At 38.2% G+C, this 27,964-nt stretch overlaps 4 protein-coding genes across 4 annotated transcripts in view; 2 read left to right on the top strand and 2 right to left on the bottom strand.

Annotated features, from left to right (window-relative positions):
* Positions 1–1,072: 1,072 nt before the first annotated feature.
* On the bottom strand, positions 1,073–7,986 carry LOC118814511 (NAD(P)H dehydrogenase [quinone] 1-like). Its single transcript, XM_036580143.1, has 6 exons — positions 7,621–7,986; positions 4,056–4,223; positions 2,742–2,872; positions 2,168–2,281; positions 1,714–1,815; positions 1,073–1,603 (listed from the first exon to the last, which is right to left on the bottom strand). The coding sequence occupies exons 1-6, from the start codon at positions 7,622–7,624 to the stop codon at positions 1,286–1,288; spliced, it is 837 nt and encodes a 278-aa protein (XP_036436036.1). The 5' UTR covers positions 7,625–7,986; the 3' UTR covers positions 1,073–1,285.
* A 2,181-nt stretch (positions 7,987–10,167) lies between these two features.
* On the top strand, positions 10,168–14,771 carry LOC118814509 (tripartite motif-containing protein 16-like). Its single transcript, XM_036580142.1, has 6 exons — positions 10,168–10,809; positions 11,133–11,228; positions 11,623–11,856; positions 12,046–12,205; positions 12,641–12,697; positions 13,004–14,771. Exons 1-6 carry the CDS (start codon positions 10,225–10,227, stop codon positions 13,525–13,527), a joined length of 1,656 nt encoding a protein of 551 aa, XP_036436035.1. The 5' UTR covers positions 10,168–10,224; the 3' UTR covers positions 13,528–14,771.
* A 2,042-nt stretch (positions 14,772–16,813) lies between these two features.
* On the top strand, positions 16,814–19,022 carry LOC118815064 (E3 ubiquitin/ISG15 ligase TRIM25-like). The gene is made up of 4 exons (XM_036580998.1): positions 16,814–17,436; positions 17,767–17,862; positions 18,360–18,593; positions 18,750–19,022. Exons 1-4 carry the CDS (start codon positions 16,852–16,854, stop codon positions 19,020–19,022), a joined length of 1,188 nt encoding a protein of 395 aa, XP_036436891.1. The 5' UTR covers positions 16,814–16,851.
* Positions 19,023–23,023: 4,001 nt separating this feature from the next.
* The window catches only part of LOC118815063 (dystrophin-related protein 2-like), a 55,506-nt gene continuing 50,565 nt past the window's right edge, over positions 23,024–27,964 (bottom strand). Inside the window, 7 exon segments of the mRNA XM_036580997.1 lie at positions 23,024–23,101; positions 24,278–24,370; positions 24,691–24,799; positions 25,544–25,733; positions 26,165–26,212; positions 26,408–26,506; positions 27,166–27,213. Coding sequence (XP_036436890.1) covers positions 23,082–23,101; positions 24,278–24,370; positions 24,691–24,799; positions 25,544–25,733; positions 26,165–26,212; positions 26,408–26,506; positions 27,166–27,213 — 607 coding nt within the window. The 3' untranslated portion in view covers positions 23,024–23,081.

Here is a 27,964-nt window from a genome sequence, read left to right as displayed (position 1 = left end):
AGAATTACAACTTGATGTTTTTTCTCACAAAAATGTTCAAACAAACATCTTTAATGATCATGACCGTAACTAGCTATGAGGACACCAAGGTCCAGACCTCGGTAGTTTCAGAGGGACAGAGAAACAGTGCCGTTCTGATAAGACAGTCTACTCAGAGGCGCAGTGTCACAAACCTACCCAGAATATTCATAATTAATATTTTTTTATGACAAAGAAATTTGTTTTCTGTGAGCACCGTTACTGTACTATGGTCACTCAAAATCTTATAAGCTCTGCCTTATTTTTCTCAACCCTTCAATCACTGCTTAGCAACCACTGCTATCCACAAATACGTCAGTAATCAGCGTCGGTGATGTTCATGACTAGCGTCAGGACTCCGAGGTCCTCTGAAGTTTCTGAAGGGTTTCATAGATTCAGTGTAAAAAAAAAGCGACATATCTACCCAATGAGCTGTGAATGGTTCTCAGCTGACTTCAGAACTGCTGTGGCTCAGCCATAGACTGAACTGCCCACTCCGTTTATCTCTGTATGAGACGCTATACTGCCCTGAAAAGATTAGATGAGAAATTAAAGCTTTATTTTGTTACCTACACATAACAAACTACAGCTTGCATGAGAAAGTTCACTGTTAACCAGCATAGTGATGGTATAGCATCATGTAACTAACATTACTAAGAAACAGCAGGTATGTTAGACTGTATTTTGTTTCATTAGCTCCTGTTGTGTGGGGTTCGGTACAGACAGCTTTTTATAATGTATGTTTAATGTGTGCTTTTTTCAATTATTAGTGAAATAAAATCAATTTGAAACTATCACTTGATGTATTGTAGATTTCAACATGTATTTTCAGCTTAAAGTAAACATATAAATTAATAGTTAAATGAATAATTAAATAAACAGGGTAGGAGTCAAATCAGTTTATGGCAGAGTAATAGCAGTTCATGGAAGAATGGAGGGACAGGGAAGGAAAAAAGTAAAGGAAAAGGTCCATAGAAGTTATGGATTATAAATACATTATGTATATATATATATATATATATATATATATATATATATATATATTTCAGCCCTGTTAATGATTGGGGAATGGATAGTAAAGTTAAAGCTATGGAAAACATACAGGTCTGCCAAAGGTTGAAATATTTTAGATACGGATAGAAGTTAACCTTAAATTGTGTGAATGTAAACATAGATTAGTGTAAAGACCTATTTCACAATGACTCAGCATCAAACTCTTATCTTCAGGCTTGATTCAGCTGCTAGGCTTTCTTTTGTGAGGGTGCCGCTAATGTTTGTCATGTGGAGCAGACTTGGTCTGGTTGTTTGGAGGGAGCGGTTTACCAAGGTGCTGCCCCGTGGTGAGGCCATAGGGTTGAGAGGCATATGCCTCTTTCATATCTGAACGCAGTCGGAACCCTGCCTGGAAGTTGAGGTCAAAGAGCTTAGTAGGAGCGAAGGGCAGAGGCTGTTCATCCAGCATTCCTTTCAGCCTGGCCTGCCATGCCTCTAACATAGCTGTTCTCTCAGAGGGAGGAGTGTGTCCAACACACCAGAAGATCTGCGGGGCCAGAACCTGAAAACCACAGAAGCGCAGAACTCCGTTCTGCATCAAGACACATTGTTATGGTTATTATTGATTGTTATTTTTTAAGTTATTCCCTTTTAGCAACTAACAGATCAGAAATTTCCTCAACACAAAATGGTTTATTTCACCTGTAAGGGCCAAAGCAAAACATTGATGTCTCCATTGATGCCGTCAGGGAGGTACATAGACTCTATTCCTCCAGTAGTGAATGACAGCACAGCCTTTTTATCCTGCAAAGTGAGCAAATAAATAAATAAATAAATAAAAGTAGTCCTGTAAAGTACTGCAAATTCACTTTGATTACTTTCACGATTTATCTCTGCATAGAAAGCAAGTGTTTAAGAGGATAAACACACCAAGAACCTTAATATTACTTTAGCTAATTGAGTTTTTTGTCCTTAATATACACTGAGTTGCAGAGTTTTAGATACACCCACTTCACATATGCGGGTGTTGCAGCAGGCAATAGTTAAAACTCTGCAAGGCAGTAAGAAACACTGCTCTAAAGAATAGACAGGATACACACTCCAAAAATCTTAATATTTCTTTAGCTATCTGACTTTTCTGTTGCATGTCTCAGACCTTAAAAATGCCATTGTCATATATGTTCTGCAGAGTGTAGGCGAATCCTCGAGTGAGCACTCTCTCCATCCAGCCTTTCATTATAGCGGGAACAGTGAACCAGTAGAGTGGGAACTGCAAAATACATTACAATAATTATATGTATTACTTTTCTGATGTAACAATGCATCCAGTATTTTCATGCCAGAAATATATACATTTTTCCTCTTCCATAAAGCTGGTTAAATGAGCGTACATGCATATCATCGCTGTTGTAAATAATCCTTGTAACATTTTTTTTGTTGTGTTTTTTTTTTTTTTTTACCATTTGAATATACCAAGCATCCTTTACATTGTGCAAACATTATATGATGAAAGAACCTACAGAAATGGAACAGTATTATTTTTTAAAGTTTCTAAAGTTACGTTAAGTAACTTTACATTCTTTCTTTCTCATTTAAAGCTGTTGTTTTGGAGATACAAGGTTTTCTTATGGCAGCAACCATCTAAGGGAAGTTGACAGGATAGCGTGAGAGTAAAGAAGAGGCAGTAAGAACACATAAGAATGATGGAAAGAACTATCTAAACATCTAACCTGAAAGATGATGAGATCAGCTTGTGCCACCTTGCGGTGCTCTTCTTTGATGTCATCACTCAGTCTATCCTCCTTCCAGGCAATAAAGGTCTCGTCACCGTACAGAAAGTGCTCAGGGTTCTTCAAGTTACCTAGACAGGTATAACAAAGTGGATATGCAGGACTCTGGCAATGATTTTGATTCATGTTACTTTTATTATTAATTAATATTATTGTTATTGTTATTATTATTATTACTATTATTATTATTATTATTCACTTCTATAATACCAGTTTTATGCATGCATGTATTAGGTGAAAGGTCTTGCATAATTGTTCTTTTATTTATTTATTTATTTATTTATTTATTTTATCAGGGAAATGCATTATGTGACCTGCCATGCTTTGTTGTGGAATCCTCCCCAATTGGTTTTATCACTTTGGCATTTCAAGGAAATTCGGAACTGAAACAACTTTTTTGCAAAATGTAGCTTATGGGTGCTCCAATGACTTATTCCAGGTATGTCTTGGAGAGTCAGTAAGGTGCTCTTTGGTAACAAGGTTGTATATCCCAATGTTTATGGTCCACTCTGGGCAAATTTACGCAAAAATGTTAAACAGGCTGGGGCAGATAAGAGAAAACTACCCATGTGTAGAAGCCGTTGCCTTAATAGGGGAGCAATCTCTCAAACAAAAGAGGAGTATTTCAGCTTTTTGGCCAACAGGTGACAATCATTCAAGTTGCCTACACAGCTGACTGACAGACACACCTACAAAGTTGTCAAAATATGAAACCCAAATAAGAAAACAAAGGAAAAGGTAAAAGCACAACAAATTATCAGGATTAACATTCGGTTCTTTTAGCTTTACAGTAAAGGCCCAAACTCTACTTCCTAATTCAATTCAGTAGCCCTAAGCTTCCAAATCCACAATGTTTCATGCTGAAGTAAAAGCTTCAGTCAATCACCCTCACAAATCCAATCTCTAGGTCTTGAGCTTTTAACACTGGAGGTTACTCTGATGCCTTTGCTTGTAATATTTAACTATCGTATAGTCCATATTGTCTGGGCAAACTGCATATTTATGATCTGTAAATTGTTCTTTAATTTCTTCTTAGTTTTTCCAATTTAAAAGCAACTACATGGACATATTAAGTGATGCACAACACATTCTTTTTTTGAAAGACTTTTGACTTTTGCACATTACTTATGAATAATATAAGCTGAGGACATCTTATATTTGCAAAGGTGTTTCCCTGCGCTGCTTCTGGTCATTCCAGTACACAGCCAACTGGCACTTGATTTTACTGACATAGTACTGCACCACCATACAGACCTTTGATATCCGCCGCTGTTGCTGAGGAACAGAAGTTCATGGCATAGAGGTCGGACACAATGACTTTACAGCCCTGGGCAGTGAGCGTCTGCACAGCCACATCCTTCGCGGAGGCGTTAAAAGAGCTTGGACTCTGATGGGCATAAACGATCAGCACGGTCTTCGGCGCTGCAACATAAGAAACTCATAAAGATCAGAGAGAAGGTCCTCCTATGATATTGCAGTTTGTTTTGAAAGCACATGCTCCTTTTAGTGGTTACATTTTTGAAAATTTCTAATGAATGGACTTCCAGAAAGTCAAAGCTCTGCATGACTGCATGATTTTTTTCACATGAAAGAGCAGCATGATGGGTCTTATGCCCCTCATACTTGCATTCTTTTCCTTTGCCAAGTTCCCAGGAGAGGCAGAATTCATAATGTTTATTGTGTAGTGAAGTCACACCCTGTCAGCAAGCAACAAGCTTTGACTTCCTTACAGTTTTATAGCTTAATCTTACACTATATTGCCAAAAGTATTCGCTCGTCTGCCTTCACATGCATATGAAATTGAGTGAGATCCCGTTCTTAATCCATATGGTTTAATATGACGTTGGCCCACCCTCTGCAGCTATAACAGCTTCAACTCTTCTGGGAAGGCTGTCCACAAGGTTTAGGAGTGTGTTTATGGGAATTTTTGACCATTCTTCCAGAAGCGCATTTGTGAGGTCAGACACTGATGTTGGACGAGAAGGCCTGGCTCACAGTCTCCACTCTAATTCATCCCAAAGGTGTTCTATCGGGTTGAGGTCAGGACTCTGTGCAGCCCAGTCAAGTTCTTCCGCACCAAACTCACTCATCCATGTCTTTATGGGCCTTGCTTTGTGCACAGGTGTGCAGTCATGTTGGAACAGTCATGTTGGTTACCACTGACAGTTGACAGTGGAATATTTAGTAGCGAGGAAATTTCACGACTGGACTTGTTGCACAGGTGGCATCCTATCAAAGTACCACACTGGAATTCACTGAGCTCCTGAGAGCGACCCATTCTTTCACAAATGTTTGTAGAAGCAGTCTGCATGCCTAGGTGCTTGGTTTAATACACCTGTGGCCATGGAAGTGATTGGAACAGCTGAATTCAATGATTTGGATGTGGGAGGACCATTACCACTCTACTGCCACAAAAAGGAGAAAAAACAAAAAAAGCAACTACTCGCAATGAAGTAGAAGAATAAAATATGTAAACAATGTAAACCATGAGCCATGGCAAAGATTCTTTCTTCCTTTATTCACTGAAGCTTATCATGATAAGCTTGTTCAAACTGCATCATGTCTTATCAGAAAGATTCCAAAGCTTTCAATACCAACCAGTACCAGGAACCATTTAAATACTCTGTACATGCTTACAAAAGATGGTTCTTCAAGGGTTCTTCAGTAGAGACAATGGGTCTATACAGAACCATGAATACCCAAAGAATTATTTGCATGGATAAATGGTAAAATATTTCCTCAGATTGATGGTTGTATATGGTTCTCTATAGCCTAGAAAAAGGGTTCTTCTATTGTAACAAGCTTGCCAACACAGCAATAGGAGAATTGTTTTAGTGCTATATAGAACCTTTTTCAAAAAGGTTCTATACAGAACCAAACACAACACATTCTCCATCAATCTGAAGAACGTTTTCACCATGCAAAGAATCATTTCATCATGCAAATGGTTTATTGAGTGTTCATGGTTCAATACAGACCCACTGCCTTTACTAAATAACCCTTAAAGAACCATCTTTTATAAGAGTGAAGTGCTCTAAAAAAAGAACTATTTCAACATGTTATCATGCCCACAGCAATAGTTTAAAATAGTTTAAAATACAGCCTAAAATACCACAAGCGCATTCATGATATTACTGTTTATCAGTTCTGAATGAGATCTGACAATAACTTACATAAAAGAGAAAATATTTATACTTTTAGTAAACACATCATTTAATGAAAAGCACGGAGAGACTACATTTCCAATACAGGTATAGATATTAGAGCTTTGGACCAAAAAGTAGACCATTATTATAATAAAAGGCAGTTTTGTTTGACAGTGTGGAACAATATGCATTACTGAATTAATAATTTAGTAACAGGGTAAGATCAACAGCATCAGCAGTAAAGAAACCATCTTTTGAGAACTGCCCCATCAAGCAAAGGGTTTTCCCCAATGCTTTAAACATGTTTTATTCTCTTAAATCATCTACAGTCTACATCTACCACCAGCCATCCAAACTGGACAAACCTGTCAGACCTTTTCCAACCCTGTAACTGAAGAAGTCCCTCACTCTTTATGACTGCATTATTCTGAGAAACACAGGCCCACCTGAGATATTCCTGGAAAAGCGAGCCAATGCAGAAACCAGGATTTTGATTTTTTTTCCAAGTGATGTGGTTTAACTTGTAAACTGAAATATTTTTGGTTTTATCTGTTTTGAGCCACAAAATTTTATGCTCAGTCATTTCATTACTGGTGAGCATAAGAACCGTAGCTTAGATATATTTTGGGGAGAAAATGGAGAAATAAGAAGAAACAACCTAGTGAACTTAATGAGACCGTATCAGCTGAGGAAATAAAAAAACATGATTAAGATTAAAAACAAAAAAGACCAGAGATGTAAGAAAACTGAAAAATAAGCATAAGTGAAATAATTATTCAGGGGCTGAAATCATGAAAACTTTCTTAAGAAGAAACTTCCGAAGGTTCTTAAGACAAACACTAAGAAGTTCATAAGAATGTTCTTGAATACAATTATTTAAAAAAAAAAAATACTTAAGAAGTTCTCAAATATTCTCTTAAGAAAATCTTAATTGATTTCTTATGTTGGCTACGCTGCGTTTTACCACATACCATAAATGACGCAAGATACGTTTTGAATTTTTATTGACTGTCATTTCCGTGATTAGGTTAATCCGCTCAGAGGTGCAAAATGGGGGAAAAACATTAAACTACGTTTAAAAAATTAGCAATTAGCTAGAGGCTATGGTGGATCCTGCTTGGAAAATATAATAATTGTGGGATGACAGCAAAAAGCAAGAGATCAGGATGGACAGAATTAGATAAATTGATTAATTCAGATGCTCACCTTGTGAACTCTTGTAACTCTTATAATTATATAAAAGACGTGTGAGGTTAAGAAAACATTTAAGAACACATTTTCAAGAATACCACTTGTTCTTAAAACTATTCCTAAGAAAACAGTTAAGAAAAGAAAATAAGACAATTCTTAAGAAGTTATTGAGGAATAACATCTTTCCCTAACTCTTTTTCTTAAGAATGAAGTTAAGAAAACACGTTTAAGAAGATTTTCATTTTTAGACACTTTCGTAAATCCGGCTCAGCTTCCACAGTGAATGAGCAAAGTTCTATTTCCTATTATTGTCCAGGTCTCTTTGGCAGGCAGCAGTCAGATGTAGTCTATCATGCATCAAAACTCACTGAAACACTACTAGTTTGATTTAGATCGCCTGCTGTGAGAAGCCCGTTCACAACAAAACAAAACAAAACAAAAACACCGTCACCTGCTGAACCGAGCGGGTAAAGAAATCTCACCCATGTCCCAGAGTGCCACGCTGAGAAGTCTCTCTGCAGTCCTGGACGGAAACGCTCCTCTGTCCGGTTCTTGAGACTCGGTTAAGAAGCACCGGTCGTTGTCTCTTATGTAACGAGTCCAGTTCCCTCTTAAAGGAGCTGAGACCAGTGATCGCTGCACCCACACACTTTACACTCGCTCTGCCTGTATTCTTAATTTCTAAGCACGATCGCCCAGTCTGAACGATACACGAGCATAAACAGCCTAAAACGACGACAGCTGTACTGGTATTACTCGCGTGCAGCCCGCGACGGTGATTAGCAACCAGCCAAACTTTGTCATTGGAGCCCCAGCTATGTATCTCTGCGGACCGGAGACCGCTGAGTGGGAAGGGCTTACACCGCGGGTGGGTGGTCACCAGAAAGTGGGCGGCCTTTGCGTCACCATAGAGTTTTTTTTTAGTAGAGGCGGAAACCATAGAGTTTCTCCTTTTGTGAGACGGAGCTGCCGATATTTTTACTGCACATCCGTGAAGGAATTTTAGCGCATTTTTAAAACCATCTTCTTTATAGCACTATAATAAAGCAAAATTGACGCCCTTCGTCACAGATTACACATAATTATTGATTCATATATTTGTTTATTTTGCATTTGTTGTCATCCAACAATTTTATATTGACACTTTATTTTATTTATCTTTTTATTAACGTTCCAAAGGGCGTATGAACCCAGATAGCAAGCACATATGGTCCGCATCGGGCAATAATAATAATAATAATAATAATAATAATAATAATAATAATAATAATAATAATGTAGGAGCCAAACCATAAAGACCATCTTTTGCATTGTGTGTAAATATAAATAGTTAATTAACTTTTTATGAAGAAGTGCATATGTGTATATACTGCTGCTTAATATAGTATTAGAATGCCAGAAGTGATATTTGTACTGATTATGTGGATACAAATGTCTTCAGGCACCATTTGTTTATGTGCAGAAAATAGGTGCACTGTCACTTTAAGAGCTAAGCTGCTACGGTGCTGGGAGGACGTGTTTTAGGCAGTGGGGAGTGAGCTGCAGAGGATACTGGTAGCAACACAGTTTTCTTACCGTGTTTAGCGTTACGGTTTGTGTTGCATCTTATATTTGGAACAACCTAACCATGGTTTGAAAGTTTTGTTTTAATTTTATTTCATCACGTGTACAGTCTGGAATAAACAACCGTTTTTGTTCATTCGTACACGGAGCCCTGTGGAAATTTCCTTTTCTTCTCTGAATAACGCAGACACGAGTAAAGAAGTTGCTTCAGCCACCACAGAGCTATGTTCAGCTCACACAAATAATAATAATAATAATAATAATAATAATAATAATAGTGAATTTACAAAGGTAAAGAATGACAACCAGCCAATCACACCAAACAGCAGTAACCAATCATAACCAAGCTCAATAGAAGAAAAAATAGTCGAGGGAGCGCTTCTGCTTCCGCGCCAGTAACTGGAGAGCAGTTTTCGCTCGTGCGAGAGCGGTTTTGCTCGCTTGCGAATTTTGAACTGAATTTGCCGCCACACAAAACCGCCACAAATTGAAAAAAATCAGCGCGAGCCGACCAACGGAAATTTACCTCAGACTGAGCGCTGCTAGTCAAGTTAGCTTACATTTCACCACATTTATGATTTACAGGTTTGGAGTCTCCTAAATCATTTTATCATTTATTATAAGATTGTGTTATTTCTCATCCCAATGAATGAAATTTTAGCAACATTCATAAATTGGCAAAACAAAACTGCCAAAACTGTAAAATAATATTTTAGAAATAAAATAATTTAATCCCTGCCATAAAACACTATGATGTAGTACCAGCATGTGACCACCAGATGTTGCACAGCACACAGTGAGGAGGCACAGCACACGGTCGAAAATATTCTCCCTTTTTTCTAATTGTTGTATATCAAGATTATGGATGAATATGGATCTATACAGACATAAGGAATTGTATATTTTATATTTATACAATAGAGCTTTATTAATAATAAAAAAAAACTTTGTTTACACTGTGTCAGCCCAATACAGCATTTGACTGCGCTGCTTTAAAAAAGCACTGCAATTAACAGTCTGCTCGTTTTGTTTTCATATCATCTTAGTCAACCTTTGGACCAATTTGCCATTCGTTTTACAACAGCATAAGCTGTTTAGAGACTTACAGAGAAACGAGTGATTAATTTGAAGGATAGCCATATTCAATGTTCTTTATGGCTTAGAAAGTTGTGCTTGGACTTGGATACAGTTACCAAACATTATTCGCTTTGCACAACTTGTTATTGTACTATTGTTATTGTTTATTTGTTTCAGTTTTTTTAATAAACATGTTCATATTCCATTAATTAATTTTCTTTATTTCATAACTTCTTTCTTGTTACCCCTGAACACATTTCAAGCACACACCAACAAACAGTTGTGTTCTCTCTTTCTTCCTCTCTGTTCTCCTCCTGCTCTCTTTCTCCACCCCCTCTCTATGACACACTAACCAGTAGAAAACCAGGAAGTCCCTCCTACTCAGTTCAGGAAAAGCGAAACTGATCTCAGAGAGCTGCTCTCACGCAGACTAGAAGGGCAGGAAAATGGCCAGTATTTCAGTAGATCATGACCAGTTCAGCTGTCCAGTCTGTCTGGATCTGCTGAAGGATCCAGTGGCCATCAACTGTGGACACAGTTTCTGTAAGGTGTGCATTAATGGCTGCTGGGATCAGGATGATCAGAGGGGGGTCTACAGCTGCCCCCAGTGCAGAGAGACTTTCGCTCCAAGGCCTGTTCTACGCAGAAACAACATGCTGGCTGAAGTGGTGGAGAAACTGAAGAAGACAGAACTCCGAGCTGCTTGTCCTGCTCCCCGTTATGCTGGACCTGGAGATGTGGAGTGTGATTTCTGCACTGGGAGAAAACTCAAAGCCATCAAGTCCTGTCTGACGTGTCTGGCCTCCTTTTGTGAAACTCATCTTAAACCTCACTGTGAAGTTCCTGGTTTGAAAAAGCACAAGCTGGTCAAAGCCTCCTCACAGCTACAGGAGAAGATCTGCTCTCAGCACGACAAACTGATCGAGATCTACTGTCGTACTGACAAAAGCTGCATCTGCTATTTGTGTACAATGGATAAACACAAAGGCCATGATGCAGTGCCAGCTGCAACAGAAAGAACCAAGAAACAGGTGAGAAATATACATTTTTAGGAATCAAATCATGAATTGTGTGTACTCAGTGCTTTGGGGATGGAAGAGTTCAATAAATTCTTCCTTGATCAGACTTCATTATAAATAAGTCATAATACTCTGTGAATAGTTCCCCAGACAACACCCATCTTCCAACCTGAGTGTTCAGATAATAGTGTGAAATCTCTGTACAACAAACCATTACTTTATTTCAATTACATTTTAATATTACAGTTTGCCTTAGCACATTAATAAAAAAAAATGTTTTGTCAAATTTTGCTAAAATTCATAAAGATTTATGACAAAAATGTATGTGTTTAAAGAGTCAACTAAAGGAGATACAGAGAAAATTCCAGCAGAGAATCCAGGAGAAACAGAAGAAGCAGCAGGAGCTGAAACAGGCTGTGAAGACTCTTAAGGTGAGAACTGAGCAGAGATTTTTATATTTCAGTCCTCAGTGAGGCTCTCCTCCAGTCAGACAGTGAGGAGCTCAGTGTTGGACACTTTTGGATCATATATATACCACCTTACCTCCCCCACTTCCCCTGCTGTGTTCAATAGTCTCTAAAAGACTTGATTGAATGGTTTCTGATACTATATTGACACACTGTTATCTGTAAAAATAGAAAAAATATAGTATAGTGGTTGGTATAGTGTAGTGGGTAACACAATTGAAAACACCAAATATATTTTGAATGATTGACTCCATTTGGGATAAGGAGTGGAAACTGTATAAGTTAGATATTTTTTTTTCTTTTTTCTGAACTGTTCCTCTTAAAAGGATCTCCATCTGGTGTGTTCTTGTCCTAACAGCGCTGTGCTCAGTCAGCAGTGGAGGACAGTGAGAGGATCTTTACTGAACTGATCCGCTCCATTGAGAAAAAGTGCTCTGAGGTAACAGAGCTGATCAGAGCTCAGGAGGAGGCTGAACTGAGTGGAGCTGAAGAACTCCTGGAGAAACTGGAGCAGGAGATCGCTGATCTAAAGAGGAGACACACTGAGCTGGAGCAGCTTTCACACACAGAGGATCACATCCATTTCCTCCAGGTAACAATCACTCATCTACAGAGGAACCTGTTCCTCATGCAGCTTCTAAAACTCCTCTCAGCAAAAGTTCATTAAGGCAGCAGTAAATCTACCTGTCTGTGATCACAAGTCTGTCTTTAGTCTGATTGGAGCTCCTTCATTTCTCTCGTACTCCTTTATCTTCCTCCACTGTGTTTGCTCCCTCTGTAGAGTTTCCAGTCTCTCTGTGTCTCTTCTGGATCTGAGAACTCACCCAGCATCACTGTCCATCAACACCTCTCATTTGATGGAGTGAGGAGATCTCTCTCAGAGCTGAAGGAGCGACTAGAGGAGTTCTGCAGAGAGGAGTTCAGTAAAATCCCTCCACATGGTAAGAGGAGCTGTCCTGCTGTGGAGCATAAGGATGGAAATCTTTACTTATACAGTTCAGAGCTCTCACTGACCCTTTACACACTGACCACACAGTGCAATCATTATCAGTATTTGACTCTTTCTGTAATATAATGTCATTTTTAGACATATGATCTCAAAAAAAAATAATGTAACAGTAACCAATCTGCATAATTCATAAAGTATTCATTAAAGTGTATACAAAAGTATGCATAGTTATATTACACATACAAAATAGTGCGTTACGTAATATTATATATAATAAACATTCATGTACAAAAGTTTGAACACCCCCAGCCAAATTTTCATTTTGTTGAGACTCTTCCTGCTAACAGTGATTGATCTCACTCATTCTATTCTATTCTATTCTATTCTATTGACTGTGTTGGTCTGTTGTGTGTTTGTGTCTCCACAGCTGCAGCAGTTCAGATTTTATCCTCAGAACCAAAAACCAGAGAAGATTTTCTGCAGTGTATGAGTAACAAACGCACTCACACACACACTCACACATAAACTCACTCACACACACACACACACACACACAAACTCACACACACACACACTCACACACACTCAAACACACATAAACTCACACACACTCAAACACACATAAACTCACACACACACAAACACACACACATGCACACAAACACACACATTCACACACACAGACTACAGACTCACTCTCTCACACACACACACATAAACTCACTCTCTTGAACACTGCTAAACTTTGTTCACAAAAATTCATAAACTGTTTTTGTTTTCTTTTATTTAGATTTCTGTCAGCTGACTCTGGACCCCAACACAGCATATAGATACCTCATTCTGTCTGAGAAGAACAGAGTGGTGACGTGGAGTAATAAAGAGCAGTCATACTCTGACCATCCAGAGAGATTTGACTACTTTCTACAGGTGTTGTGTAAGGAGAGTGTGAGTGGACGCTGTTACTGGGAGGTTGAGTGGAGCAGTGAGGGAGAATGGGTGTTCATAGCAGTCTCATATAAAAGGATCAGCAGGAAAGGATGGGATTATGATTGTGGGTTTGGACGCAACAATCAGTCCTGGAGTCTGCAGTGTTCTCCCTCTCTCACTTTCCAACATAACAACATTAAGACTGAGATCTCAGGACCATCATCCTCCAGAATAGGAGTGTATGTGGATCACAGTGCAGGAACTCTGTCCTTCTACAGCGTCTCTGACACAATGACCCTCCTACACACAGTCCACACCACATTCACTCAGCCACTCTACGCTGGGTTCTATGTTAAAGGAACTGTGAGGTTATGTAATAAAAGATAATGTGTCTATTGAATATTGCAGATAAAAAAAATCTGTTGTTGATCAACTGTAACAAAAGTTGACCCACATTTATTTTTCAGGTCATCACATTAACTTTATTATTCCTGCATGTTTGACTCTCCTTCACTCAGCCTCTTTGCTGGTTCAGATAAAGAGCCAGAAGTGTTTCAGTAACACAGCTGATGGAAAATGAAACCATTAGATTAGGGTGTGAATGAGTCGTTTCACTCCAGCTCACAGAGAGCCTGGCAGGTCACACATAGACATACGTGGAAAAATCAAACAGATCCTCCATTTAATTCATACAGAATTTCAGAGCTATGCCATAAATAGTTTCTCAGTTAAGAGTGCAGAACTCCAGCAGGTTCTAAACCACATCTTAAACACTGAGTTTAACTGCTTACAGAACGACTGAACTGAGCTGAAATATTAACTGGAATAAATACAACACTAAGAATAATATTTCACTTTAAATCAACTGCTTTGATCTTAATAAACTCCCACAAGAGCTGTGTTTAAAATGATTAATATGAGTAATATTAGCTTCTATGTTTTATATTTAACTGTATAAAACAGACCGAAACAGAAAGTTTATTAATCCAGAAGGAAACTGCAGAGTCACAGCAGCAACAACAGAACAGTGCAGATCACATAACTCTACTAGAAAGAGCTCTAAAATATACAGAATATACAAAAACACTTTGAGACTTAAATCACATTATGGGTTTACAGTGAATATGTATGTTTGTATCTTGAGATTTCTTTAAAATGTGTAAGTGAATATTAGACACATGTATGTATTGATCCAGTTGATATAATTGACAGAATAACTCTGTCTAACTTGAGAAATATTGATATAAAATGTAATTTGAGAGAATATAAGGGATTCCATTCTCATAGTCTTCTGTACGGCTATATTTGTAGAAATAATCATCATCAGTCTATTTCAGAGTTCATGCTGATATAAAGAGACATTTTCTGAGCGTTTTTTTTCAGAAGCTGGTGATGAATGTGTTGTTCAGTGAGAGTTTAGATTAGCGTGAAATAAACTCCACTTCATTCTACATCACCCCATAGAGCATCTCTAGAAGAGCTTTTATTCCTCCTCAGCCTACAAACCACAAATGGATCATGATGTTTCTCACATTTCTCTAATAAACTGGAAGCTAATGAAGCTGATGAGCTGGATTAGCTGATCACTCAGTGTAAAATACTGTTCTCTGTTTTCTAAAATGAAATAAAAAACTGATCAACTCTTATTTTTCTGTGATGAATTCACTTTTGGTGCTCTAACTTCTGAAGCTCTGCCGACATCTTAACACATTAAACCTCCACATGTGGCAGTTTAGAATTAGCCCTTGCTCAGGGTTTAAATCTGACTCCATATGTTGGTGCAGCCTGATTAGATTTCTATTTAGTTTAGATACAAAGATAAATCAATAAAAATACTGTTTTCATTTTAATCCTGGTTTTAGTTTTAGTGAAAGAGGTTTATCTTGACTGAAGCTGATCTAAGACTTCATCATTGTTGGTGAAACCCTGCCTGAGTTACAGCTTCATAAATCCACAGATGTGTAGAGCAGCTTAAACCCACACTGGAGTAAAAGTGTTGTTACTTCAGTGAAATAACTGCAGTAAAAGTACTTTTCCAACGAAAGCAGATTGAGTAGAAGTACAAAAGTAGCAGGTCCAAAAACCCTTTAAGCACTGAGTAACTTCTAGAACTGCAGTGGAGCTTCTTAGTCCATCCTCTTGGTCTAAAATGAAACGCTAAAGCTCCAAAGTCAGAGGTGTGACAAATCACAAAGCAGGACAAATGCCTGCACCAATCTATCTATCTATCTATCTATCTATCTGATAATTTATATCAAACAGAACGTGTCATATTGAGTAATAGACAGCAATACTATGTACACAAATCTGACACATCAGACCGCTGATACACATCCTCTTTCTGATCTCTCCTTCCGCACCAGTTTTACGCAAATGTGATGAGCAGCGACCAATCAGAGTGTTCAAATTTGGCGCGTTACCGATTGGAGTGATCCGGCTCAGAGCCGCGGAGGAATACAGAACCACCACAAATTCAAAATCAGCACGAGCGCCGACCAACGGACACTTACCTCAGACTGAGCGCTGCTAATCAACCGTCGGCAAGCTAGTTTACAGTTATTTTACCTGGTAAGTGACATTTTTTTCCTGTTTTTATTTTTTTTTATTTATTTATTTATCTATCTATCTATCTATCTATCTATCTATCTATCTATCTATCTATCTATCTATCTGTTTTTTGTAGCTGATTCTAGTGAAATCAAAGCTAACACTAAACATTGTGTTATTTCTAATGAAGTTAAATTGAGCTGAACAGTTCAGAAACCATTTCAGAAAATCCCAATGAATTGCATTTTGCCAACATTAATGAAATGGCTGACAAAACTGCCAAAGCTGTAAAATAACTGCACTGAGCTGTAAAACACCTCAGTGTCACTGCTGGACTGAGAATAGTCCACCGACCAAAAATATCCAGCCAACAGCGTCCTGTGGGCAGCGTCCTGTGACCACTGATGAAGGACTAAAGGACGACCAACACAAACTGTGCAGCAGCAGATGAGCTATCCTCTCTGACTTTACATCTACAAGGTGGACTGACAAGGTAGGAGTGTCTGATAGAGTGGACAGTGAGTGGACACAGTGTTTAAAAACTCCAGCAGCACTGCTGTGTCTGATCCACGTATATATTGTTTAACATGCTTTTAAAATTAGTTTTAAGCTTGAGATTTTTTTGTAATGCATTAAGATTTTGAAGGTTTTGTGTGAGACTGTAAGATGTGGCTCCAGATAGATCAGGTCTCACAATCACTTTTTACCTGGAAACACCAGCCAGACTGAGATAACTGCAAATGTCTTTTATGTTCTTCTGGAGCTGCACTCCTCATCCACTGCCTGCTAAAAGGTGACAGACCAGCAGATGATGTGACTCCTCCCAAAAATCCAGATGTGTTCTGGTGAAAGTTTTAATGACATACTGTGTTATCATGGGAACATTGTGAGTTGTTCTGTCTCTGATCCTGCAGTGTTTGAAGGCACAGATAGTCCAAACCATTATCACTTATGGTATGTTATCATTTTAACCTCTCTGATATTACTAAATGTTATTGAGGTAATAAACTGTCACTGTTCCCTTTTCTCCTCCTTCTCTCTTTCTCCACCCCCTCTCTATGACACTTTAACCAACAAAAAACCAGGAAGTCCCTCCTACCCAGTTCAGAGTAAATTAAACTGATCTCAGAGAGCTGCTCTCTCTCAGACTAGAACTGCAGGAAAATGGCCAGTATTTCAGTAGATCACGACCAGTTCAGCTGTCCAGTCTGTCTGGATCTGCTGAAGGATCCAGTGGCCATCAACTGTGGACACAGTTTCTGTAAGGTGTGCATTAATGGCTGCTGGGATCAGGATGATCAGAGGGGGGTCTACAGCTGCCCCCAGTGCAGACAGACTTTCACTCCAAGGCCTGTTTTAAACAGGAACAACATGCTGGCTGAAGTGGTGGAGAAACTGAAGAAGACAGAACTCCGAGCTGCTTCTCCTGCTCCCCGTTACGCTGGACCTGGAGATGTGGAGTGTGATTTCTGCACTGGGAGAAAACTCAAAGCCATCAAGTCCTGTCTGACGTGTCTGGTTTCCTTTTGTGAAACTCATCTTAAACCTCACTGTGAAGTTCCTGGTTTGAAAAAGCACAAGCTGGTCAAAGCCTCCTCACAGCTACAGGAGAAGATCTGCTCTCAGCACGACAAACTGATCGAGATCTACTGTCGTACTGACAAAAGCTCCATCTGCTATTTGTGTATGATGGAGGAACACAAAGGTCACAATATAGTCCTGCCTATAACTGAAAGAACTGAACAACAGGTGAGAACTTGAAATCTATGAGGATTAAATCATGCTAATTGTATTTGAAATTAATGTCTGATTAATCATTTGAAAGTTTAAACTTTCAGTTCTTCCTTTCAATGGACTGATTTAGAAAAAAATGTGTTAAAAATGTTGATGTTGTGGGGTTCAGTGTCAGAGTGTTCAGTAGGTCAGGTCAGACCAGTCAGTGAACATGTGACCATCCAACACTCAACTTCCAGCCTTATAGTGCTCACATAACAGTGTGAAAGCTCTGTAGAACTGTAGCTGCTATTAAAACAAATCTTTGTAGGTCATAAATCACAAACAAAATATATCTGTTCATAGAATCAGCTGAAGGAGATGCAGAGTAAATTCCAGCAGAGAATCCAGGAGAAACAGAAGAAGCTGCAGGAGCTGAAACAGACTTTGAAGACTCTTAAGGTGAGAACTGAGCAGAGATTTGATATTTCAGTCATCAGTCAGGCTCTCCTCCAGTCAGACAGTGAGGAGCTCAGTGTTGGACACTTTGGGATCAGATTCACACAGTTTCTTATCTAGCTGATCAGCCAAGACATGTTTGGTGTCTGAAGCTTCTATTTACAGTGGAGCAACGAGACTAATGTAGCTAACAAGTAATGGAAGCTTCTACCAAAACTGCATGTCTTAACCATTACACACTCAAATCACACCAATTTATTTAAATTGATTAAGTGATTTCTGACACAATTATCAATAAAAATGGTCAAAAGTATGCAGAGCCTAAAACAGCAACAGCAGCAATCTCTGAGATTTGTTTGTATGTGAGTGGGTTTATGTGCAAGACAGTTTAACAGCACTGCAGAACTTGATGTGGTTTGAGGAAAAATTGTGTAAAATAGATTTTTGCTGAACTGTTCCTCCTAAAAGGATCTCCATCTGGTGTGTTCTTGTCCTAACAGCGCTGTGCTCAGTCAGCAGTGGAGGGCAGTGAGAGGATCTTTACTAAACTGATCCGCTCCATTGAGAAAAAGCGCTCTGAGGTAACAGAGCTGATCAGAGCTCAGGAGAAGACTGAACTGAGTGGAGCTGAAGAACTCCTGGAGAAACTGGAGCAGGAGATCGCTGATCTAAAGAGGAGACACACTGAGCTGGAGCAGCTTTCACACACAGAGGATCACATCCATTTCCTCCAGGTAACAATCACTGATCTACAGAGGAACCTGTTCCTCATCCAGCTTCTAAAACTCCTCTCAGCAAAAGTTCATTAACTCTGTCTTTAGTCTGATTGGAGCTCCTTCATTTCTCTTGTACTCCTTTATCTTTCTCCACTGTGTTTGTTCTCTCTGTAGAGTTTCCAGTCTCTCTGTGTCTCTTCTGGATCTGAGGACTCACCCAGCATCACTGTCCATCAACACCTCTCATTTGATGGAGTGAGGAGATCTCTCTCTGAGCTGAAAGAGCAAATAGAGGAATTCTGCAAAGAGAAATTCTGTAAAATCCCTCCACATGGTAAGAGGAGCTGTCCTGCTGTGGAATGTAAGGATGGAAGTCTTTACTTATACAGTTCAGAGCTCTCAGTGACCCTTTACACACTGACCACACAGTGCAGTCATGACCTGTGAACAGCCTTTTTAGAAAAAGTATTAGAAAAAATAACACGTACACAGAAACATGAGCAGAAAAAAAGTTAAAACAATAATGTAACAGTAACTAATCTGCATAAATCATAAAACATTCATTAAATATAGTATATAGAGTATAATCATATTATATACAAGAAACATTGTAGAATGTCATATTAAATACTGTATAATATACACTCATATGCAAAATTTTGAACATCCCCAGTCAAAGTACATGTTTTGTTGATTTTCTAAGTGAAAATAAGTTCACACATCCTCTCATGTTGTCTAGGGACCAATCCTAAATATGGCATTTTTCTGCAAATTTCAATGCACAGTTTCTGCTTATTTGTTTCTAATAGTTTCACATATTGGAAAAAAGTAAGATATAAAATGTGCCATATCTTTTGCACAAGCCACATTTTATGTTTTATATTATGACTGTGCATTATATCACAATAACATCATATTATTATTATCATTTATACACATTTTTATTTTTACAGAAAAACACTGAAACATTCTAAACATGTTATGTGCTGCCTTATCCACATACAACCTGTTATTAACATGATGATCAACACTTCAGAGTCTAAAATATTTATTGTAGAAATGTGTTAATCAAGTGTATTATTACTTATTATTAAAGGGGCTTTGTATTACGAAAAGGAAAATACAAAGTCCTCTTCATTTGTCCGTGATCTATTCATAGATGACACACATTTATACATCATAATCTGAGCATGAGAGATATAAAGTGTATGACAGGAGAAGAGAGAGAGAGAGAGACAGCACAGAGAACAAGAGAGAGAGAGATAGAGAGAGAATCTTTCCGCAAACAGTGACTGATCTTCCCCAAAGTCCATTGTAAATAAAAAGATTTTATATAATAAAAAAAGAGTTTTCTACTGAAAGAAAATACACATTATGCTTTTAACCAGGTGCGTAGTCAGAACTTTCACAATGGGCTGGCCAGGTTAGACCCAGTGAATTTACTGGGGTGACATATGAAAACAGTGGTTAATAGCGTTTTTCTGGGCATATATTAAGGCTGTGTTATTAAAATAAGATAAATGAGTTCAGCAGTAAAGTATTATTATTATTATTATTATTATTATTATTATTTAGAAACAAAATTATCTTCATCTTTTCCATCTAGTTCTCATTGAGCCTAGAGATGTGTGAGTTAATGTTCATTAATCAAAGTCAGATTTGAAATAGAAATCAAATGGAATTAAAAGTATAAAATCTCTACATCTCTGATTAGTGTGCAAGGCTAAGGCCTCATTCTAAGGTACCTTAAATAACCACGGCAGCAGACTTTTCCGTTTTTCCATTTTTTACGGTGTTATTTTCTGTCAAGGTTCAGACCTTGATACGATGTAAGATATCGGATAACGGAGGAAATTTTATTCAACTGGGAATGACTACAGTCACTGCGACAAAGCTGAAGTTAGCTTCTTTGACAGCTTCTCGTTCAAATTTTCCGTTCCACCTTCGATAGTGCAGTAGTTAGCTGCACTAGTACAGGCGGTAACTGCAGAACCATTTAAGGTGTAAGGGAACGTGAGTGGATGTGAGTGGACGCTGTTACTGGGAGGTTGAGTGGAACAGTGATGGAGGAGTTGTGTTGATATCAGTCTCATATAAAGGAATCAGCAGGAAAGGTTTGGGTAATGATTGTGTGTTTGGATGCAACAATCAGTCCTGGAGTCTGCGGTGTTCTCCCTCTCTCACTTTCTGGCACAACTACATTAAGACTGAGATCTCAGGACCATCATCCTCCAGAATAGGAGTGTATGTGGATCACAGTGCAGGAACTCTGTCCTTCTACAGTGTCTCTGACACAATGACCCTCCTACACACAGTTCACACCACATTCACTCAGCCGCTCTACGCTGGGTTCTATGTTAAAGGAACTGTGAGATTATGTGATAAAAAATTAGGTGTTTTTCTTTAAGATTGTAGATTAAAAAAATCATCACTGTATTGTTAATTACCTGTGACAAAAATATGTTCTTTTCAGTTCTTGACATGAATAGTGCTATTCATGCATGCTATACAGAGTTTAACCCACATTTCCTCAGCCTCTTCTATTTGAATCTTAAAAAGATAGACACATTTTTTTTTGTCATCTGAAGGAAATTGTAGTTACAGCAGCGACGGCAGAACTGTGCAGTTCACACAACTAAGAGCTGTAAGATTTACATGATTTACTAGATGCTTTAAAGAGACTTAACATTGTGGGTTTACAAATGTTTGTTTGAATGACAGTGAATAATTATTATTGTAACTGGGGTATTTGTTAATGAGATTTCTTTTGCAAATGAATATTATGCACGTGCATGTATGGAAAGAAAAACAGTATGTTTGGTTTGGCTGTCAGATGGGATCAGAAATCAAATTTCAGTTTTCTATTTTCTAATTAAGTCATTAAGTCAAAGACAATTCAATGTTTTGAATCAGTGTTTTGTCCCCTAAATCCACCAGGGGGAGCATGAAGCACTGTAGTGAAAGTAGAAGTCTGTAACTGGTCCAGGTTTCTGAAAGTAGCTGAGTAGCAGATAAACCACACAGCTTCACCTTCCTTAGAAATGTGAGATTATTAGCTATTTAAAATGGTATGAATGTATTGCTATGAATGTAGTAATAATCATCAGTCTATTTCAGAGTTCATGCTGATATAAAGAGAGATTTTCTGAGCGTTTTTTTCAGAAGCTGGTGATGAATGTGTTGCTCAGTGAGAGAGTTTAGATTAGTGTGAAATAAACTCCACCTCATTCTACTTCACCCCACAGAGCATCTCTAGAAGAGCTTTTTATTCCTCCACAACCTACAACCCACACATGGATCATGATGATCTTGATGATTCAGTCAGATGCATATTGAAGCTTAATGCATGTTAAATGCAACTAACATAACAGAAACTGTACAGGAAAATTCCCTTTGCTCTGAATTTTAGTTGTTTACTGTAAATACAATGTTCTTTACCAAGATATAATTTCTACCAATCAATCCTGTCTTCTGTGCAAACTGCTTTTATTTCCATCTCACAGTAAGATCTGATGAACAGAAAGCTTGTAACTATAATGCTCACCTGAGACTATTTCATAATTTATTATTTTACACTCATTTGAACGCTGTGGATATTGATGTTTGCATACGTCATCACTTTCTGAGGATGTGATCCAGTTTGTAGTCAGCGTTATGCCCAAAAGTGAGTGTGAGCTAGTCCCTAGGTCCTAAGTGCCCTTAAGTCAGCAGTGCAACAAAAAGTCAACAACTTTTTCAGTCTAAGGCCCTCTTGTGGATAGTAATTGCTACTGCACCCTGATCCCCTGCTGCCTTTCCTGATGTCATACATTTAATGCACACTCTCACTGAAGTTGTTGGTTAAGTAAGAATTTAATGCTTTTCCACAGCACATTAAAAAAGCATACAACACACGGCAAGGGCTTGCTATCAAATGTGTCCCTGATGTCAAAAGAGAGTTAGAGCATCTGAAGCACATGAGAATGAGAAAAAACATAGTCACAAATTACATTTAAGATAAATTAAAGGAAGATAATTAATTTTTCTTTACTACATTAATAAAAAAATAAAAAAATGTAGTAAAAAGTATTGGTAATATTTGCTTTGTAATTTCAAGCTGCAATTGAAACAGTTGTACTCATAGAAGTAAAAGGAGGGTGTTGTCACTACTCAGTGTAGTGGCCTATGGTCACCACTCCTTTTTAGAAAGGCTTGATGCTCAAAGTAACAGCAACTTTATACACTCAGATTACAAGAGAAAACTGAAACGTTATTTTCTGCTGCTCTTCACTGAGTGTGGTGCTGGCAGTAGCTTACAGGCTAAGGTTACCATCTGAGTAATTACCGAACACACATCCCAAAACTGCCATGCACTCTCAGCTTTAATCATTTCTGATTCTACTTGTTAATTAAAGCACCGTCGAATTCAGCCAGGTTTGGACTGTCCACTCCAGGTTTGTAGTCGTCCATAATATCCGTGGAAATGTGATGATGACATCAGACCAAGTTCGGTGTTAGTTCTGTGGTTTATAGAGCAGTAGTGCTGTCTGGAGTTAAGATAAATAGAAATGTTATTAATATTTAAAAATATTAATCTATCAGTTTGTCCTAAACAAATGCATTTTCATAGCAACTGTTCACGTAATTTTCACGTAGTTGAAAAAACTGAATAACCTTTAAAATCTACATAATGTGTTTCCAGTTTAAAATGCCACACTACTGAGCTGGACTGTGTTGTTTTAGACAGCCAAACCTAGGCAGATTGGAAACAACAGTGACAAATTTGCCAACTTCATTACACAACAAAATAAAAGTGTCGATTTGCATGCACCCAAAATGAATATCATTTGAAAAGAATAAAGCATTGTAAATGCAGGTATTTTAATAAAAACTATCAAACTACAGTTTACTATTAGTTTGAATGGGATTTTTGCTATAAAAAAATAACACATTTGTGTGTGGAGTAAGGATAGGTCAACTGCAGTCACAGTAGCAACAAAAGAACTGTGAAAATCAGATACTTACAGTACTGTGCAAAAGTCGTAGAAACCATAGAAAATTTGTTTAAAAAGTTGTTCATCTGGGCAGCTATTTGTATGGGTTGACTGTAGAAGTTGAACTTTTGGCTGGACTATTGCTCTAATACTCATGTGGATATTATACATGTGTATTGTTATAATGGGCAGGGCAGAAAAACACTAGTGCAATTAAAAAATACCAAATACTTCACCAAACTAAAGAAACAGTAAGAAGCTTAATTCAAGAACTAAAGTAACTTAAGAAATACTGAGATACTTAAAGAACTAAAGTAACCAAAGAAGTCCTGAGATACTTAACTAAAGAACTAAAGTAACTTAATAAGTACTGAGATACTTAATTAAAGAACTAAAGTAACTAAAGAAGTACTGAGATACTTATTTAAAGGACTAAAGTAAGTACAGAAGTACTGAGATACCTCAGAACTAAAGTATCTTAAGAAGTACTGAGATACTTATTTAAAGAACTAAAGTAACTAAAGAAGTACTGAGGCACTTTATAACTAATTGTGGCTGAAGAAGTAAGAAGAGTTGATAACGTGAAATGAACAATCATATACTGCTGGCTGTCTTCTGTCCATTACAACACTTCCTTCATATCTACCTCATTATCCACTCGCATCATATATCCACTGTCGTTTTCTCACTAATTCTCTTCCATCTTTTTCTCCCCCTTCCCCCTCTCACCGCTCTCCGAGGGGAAGACGTTCCTCAGTTGTTCGATGACCTGCTGCAGGTGGTCAGCGGTTTGTCTCTGGATGTCCTCCTGGACATACACACCTGCACAGACACAAAACCACCCAACAACATGGAGCTGAAACATGACTCCATTCATTTGTTTAAAGCAGCACTATGTAGGATTTTTGTTCAAATGAAGTATCATTACAGAGTCTGGAGAACAAAAACAGGCTAAAATATGCTGTAAAGTCTGTTTGTAAGAACTCTTACTATTGTTGTACCTTTTTTTTAGGCTAAGGTAGCTAACGAGACATGGAAGTTTATAGAGTTATTGGCTTAAAAGAAGCTTGTTCATGTGGTTATTGACACTCTAAACATGGTCAAGAGATGGCAGTCCAGCTTGGGTGGACTGAGTGAGGTACCTGTTGGTTCAGAGCTGGGCTGGATGTGCAGGTGTGGTGGGTGGGGCCCAGGTGAGCTGGTGGAGGCGGAGCTTTCTGCAGAAATGCTGTTTTCAGAGTCATCTCTGGCCTGAAAAAAAAACATAATCCAGTACAAATGGCAATTCAGAGAAAGTGGTTTAAGTCTTTTGCCAGTCATAAAGTTATAAAGTATGTAGTTCCTGATCTAAAATCTGATTGGCTGAGCCACGATTAAAGCTGTTGTAAAATACTCAGCACTCACTTATGACCACTGAACTGAACTCTGTTTGAATTTGCCAAGTTATTAAAATCGTTTTCCTACATCTTCCACTCCAGTATCTCTGCTACAGATAGCAGGAACAACACTCTACATCACATCAATGTGAATGGGCGGGGCTTACCTGCTGTAGGCTGTATGGATGGTCATATGTAAATGCGTTCATGGGTATGACATCACGGCAATTACAAATTCAAAACAGACCATTAAGCAGTTTAGTCTTGAAATAATCATGAAATAATCTTTGACCATTATGTTGCTTTGTAATCACAGCCACATTTTTAAGTGACATTGATTGACATAAGAATGGGTCAGCTTATATAAATCTTCTTATTTTTGAGCAGTGTATTTTATACCACTTTGTTTTTATTATATTTCTAACATGCCCTAATTGTTAAAAAACACTCTAGTAGAGATATAGCCGAGCCTTTATTATATAACAATAAAACACTGTACTGTACAGGTAAAGATCATCTGTGTTAATGTTGTTGTTTATATAATTAATAAATTTTTTATTCAGTAATACTTCTAATTCTGAATGTATCCATCCAGGTGCAGCTCTGTGTATGTGTGTACCTGTAGCAGTAATGTTCTGAATTGCTGTATTTGGCTCTCCAGCTGCTTCTTGTGTTCCTCCAGCATGAGCATGCGCCTCTCCAATTCCACTTGTAATGTAGTTTTCTGACCTCCAGGTGACCTCGGTGATCTCTGGGCTTCAGCCTCCGCCTGCTGCCACTGTAGCCTCCTATACTCCCCCTGCAGGAGCCTGCAGGAACAACACTCTCAACATCACATGCACACCCTGGCTCAGTCTCAGCCTAAACAACAAAAACAGGCTTAACAGGCTGTAGGTGGAATGGGCGGAGCTAAACTGCTGAATAGCCAGGGCTAAGATGCTGTAGGAATGGGCGGAGTAAAGATGCTGTAGCCTCAAAGGGCGGGGCTAACCTGCTGCAGGCTGAATGGGTGGGGCCAAGCTACTGTAGGCTGAATGAGCACTCATAGGTAAGTGTGTTCCTGGGTGTGACATCACAGTACTAAATTAAAAATGCGCTGCTTTTGCTGCTTACTTTCCATTTATGGACTGTATGGACTGAACGATACCTAAAAAAGACTATGATTTTGGCCCTTTAAATGCATTAAATCTACAGCATCCTGTGCAAATAATAAAATAACACATTCAGAAATCTCCAGTACCTGTTCTGCTGCTCCAGGATGCTGATGGTCCGCTGCAGCTCCCCTCGACTCTGCTGGCCTGGGCTGTTGATCAGTAGGTCCTGTCTGACTCGCTGCTTCACACAGGTGTGGCAGTTGTGCAGGTGTGTGCAGGATGGAGCGTCCATGCAGATGTTGGTGTACTCAGGCTCTAAGTTAGGTGTGACTGGCCAGTCCATGCAGATGTTACTGTATTCAGGTTGAATGGTGAGAGTGACTGGCCGCTCTGTGCAGGTGTGGTTGTGTTTCAGCAGGTGAGGGCAGGGCAGGGCGTCCGGCTCAGGAACTGGACTGTAGTAATGCAGAGGGTACTGCTCCTCATCGCTGTACCGAAAACCACACACACACAAGGTAGCATTATAATGACAGGCACAAGATCAGCAACAAGATGCAATGTACATTAGTGGAAGGTTGAAAAATTATCTTCATTCAAAAATAAAAATAACATAAAATCTACTACATACTGAAAATGTAAAACCATGGAACTCATTTCACTTATCTTGGATGAAGGACATTTGATTTTTTAATTAACTTTTAACACTTTTAAGATCATAAATACTCATTCCATAAAAACGTAAAACGTGCTGGCAGAAAATTACCAGTACTTTTTAATTTTCTCTAAATGAAAGTCAATAAAACCATCATTATGTTAATGGTCAATTCTGTTAAACAGCATTACATAAAAGAAATATTCCATTATTTACATTAACTAGCTAGCTACCATGCAGTATATGTATGCAGTATTGCTGGTAAACCTGGCAGTAGAATTCCATTCATGCCAGGTTTACCAGCAATACATGAACACTGTTTAGAAACTGTAGCACATGCTTCACATGCTGACACGAACACAGTTAATTAGTTATTGTCAATTTAACATTAAGACATTGCTATAAAATGCCACCATATTATACCACAGTGGTAAATGCAGAACTGTTAGAATATAATGTAGCAATGAGTGACATCATTAGTTATACGATACTCACAGGCTGTTGTTGAAGAAGGAGCAATTCTGATTCTCCATTTCAACCAGTCTACAGGAAAAAGAAACTCATCAGCCATCACGTTCATCACTCAGCAGAGTAAATAAAACAATATTTACTGAAAATAAACAACTGGCATTTACAGTAAGGAAAATGTCTATGACTGATATACAGAACGTAATTGTCTTATTGTGATTGACATTTTGAAGCAGCACAAAGAAGCACATGGACATGGAGGCCCAAGTATTGATATATTGTTATTGAATTATTATTATTGAATTATTCATAATTTTAATGTGTATAAAGCCCATTGTTAGGCTAATGTGTGGGGGGGGGGTGACCTGTGCCGCAGTGGAACGCGTAGTTTTGTTTCAAACTATAACATATAACACATTATAGTTTTGTTAAAGCTGAGGAAAAACCCACATCCGCCTTGTGATTGGTGAGAGTAATGCTATGTAAGCGCTATCCCAGATTACAACTGCCCAGTTTAAATTAATAAAGGGGAATTTTGGCCATGTATTATACGTGCTAAAATTAGGCATAGGTCATATTTTGTATATGTATATTGTGTAATGTGTAAATAAAAAAAATATATATGTATGTTTTTAGGTTCCCTGGGGCTTTAACGCGATGTTCAGCGGGTGTCCTGAGTAGGGGAATTACCAAACCTCTAAGACTGGAGTTGAACCCTGATTACCAAAACGCATTTACGTCTATATCCACAAGATGGTGCCATTTCTTTCACTGCAGACCAAAGAAAGATATTTCTTTGAATGTTTATTTGTGTACTGCACAGTTA

Source organism: Colossoma macropomum, unplaced genomic scaffold (genome assembly GCF_904425465.1).
Source record: "Colossoma macropomum unplaced genomic scaffold, Colossoma_macropomum, whole genome shotgun sequence".
In the NCBI taxonomy this organism is placed as follows: Eukaryota; Metazoa; Chordata; class Actinopteri; order Characiformes; family Serrasalmidae; genus Colossoma; species Colossoma macropomum.
The sequence above is the reverse complement of the archived record's forward strand: the minus strand, read 5'-3'. Positions and strand labels throughout refer to the sequence as shown.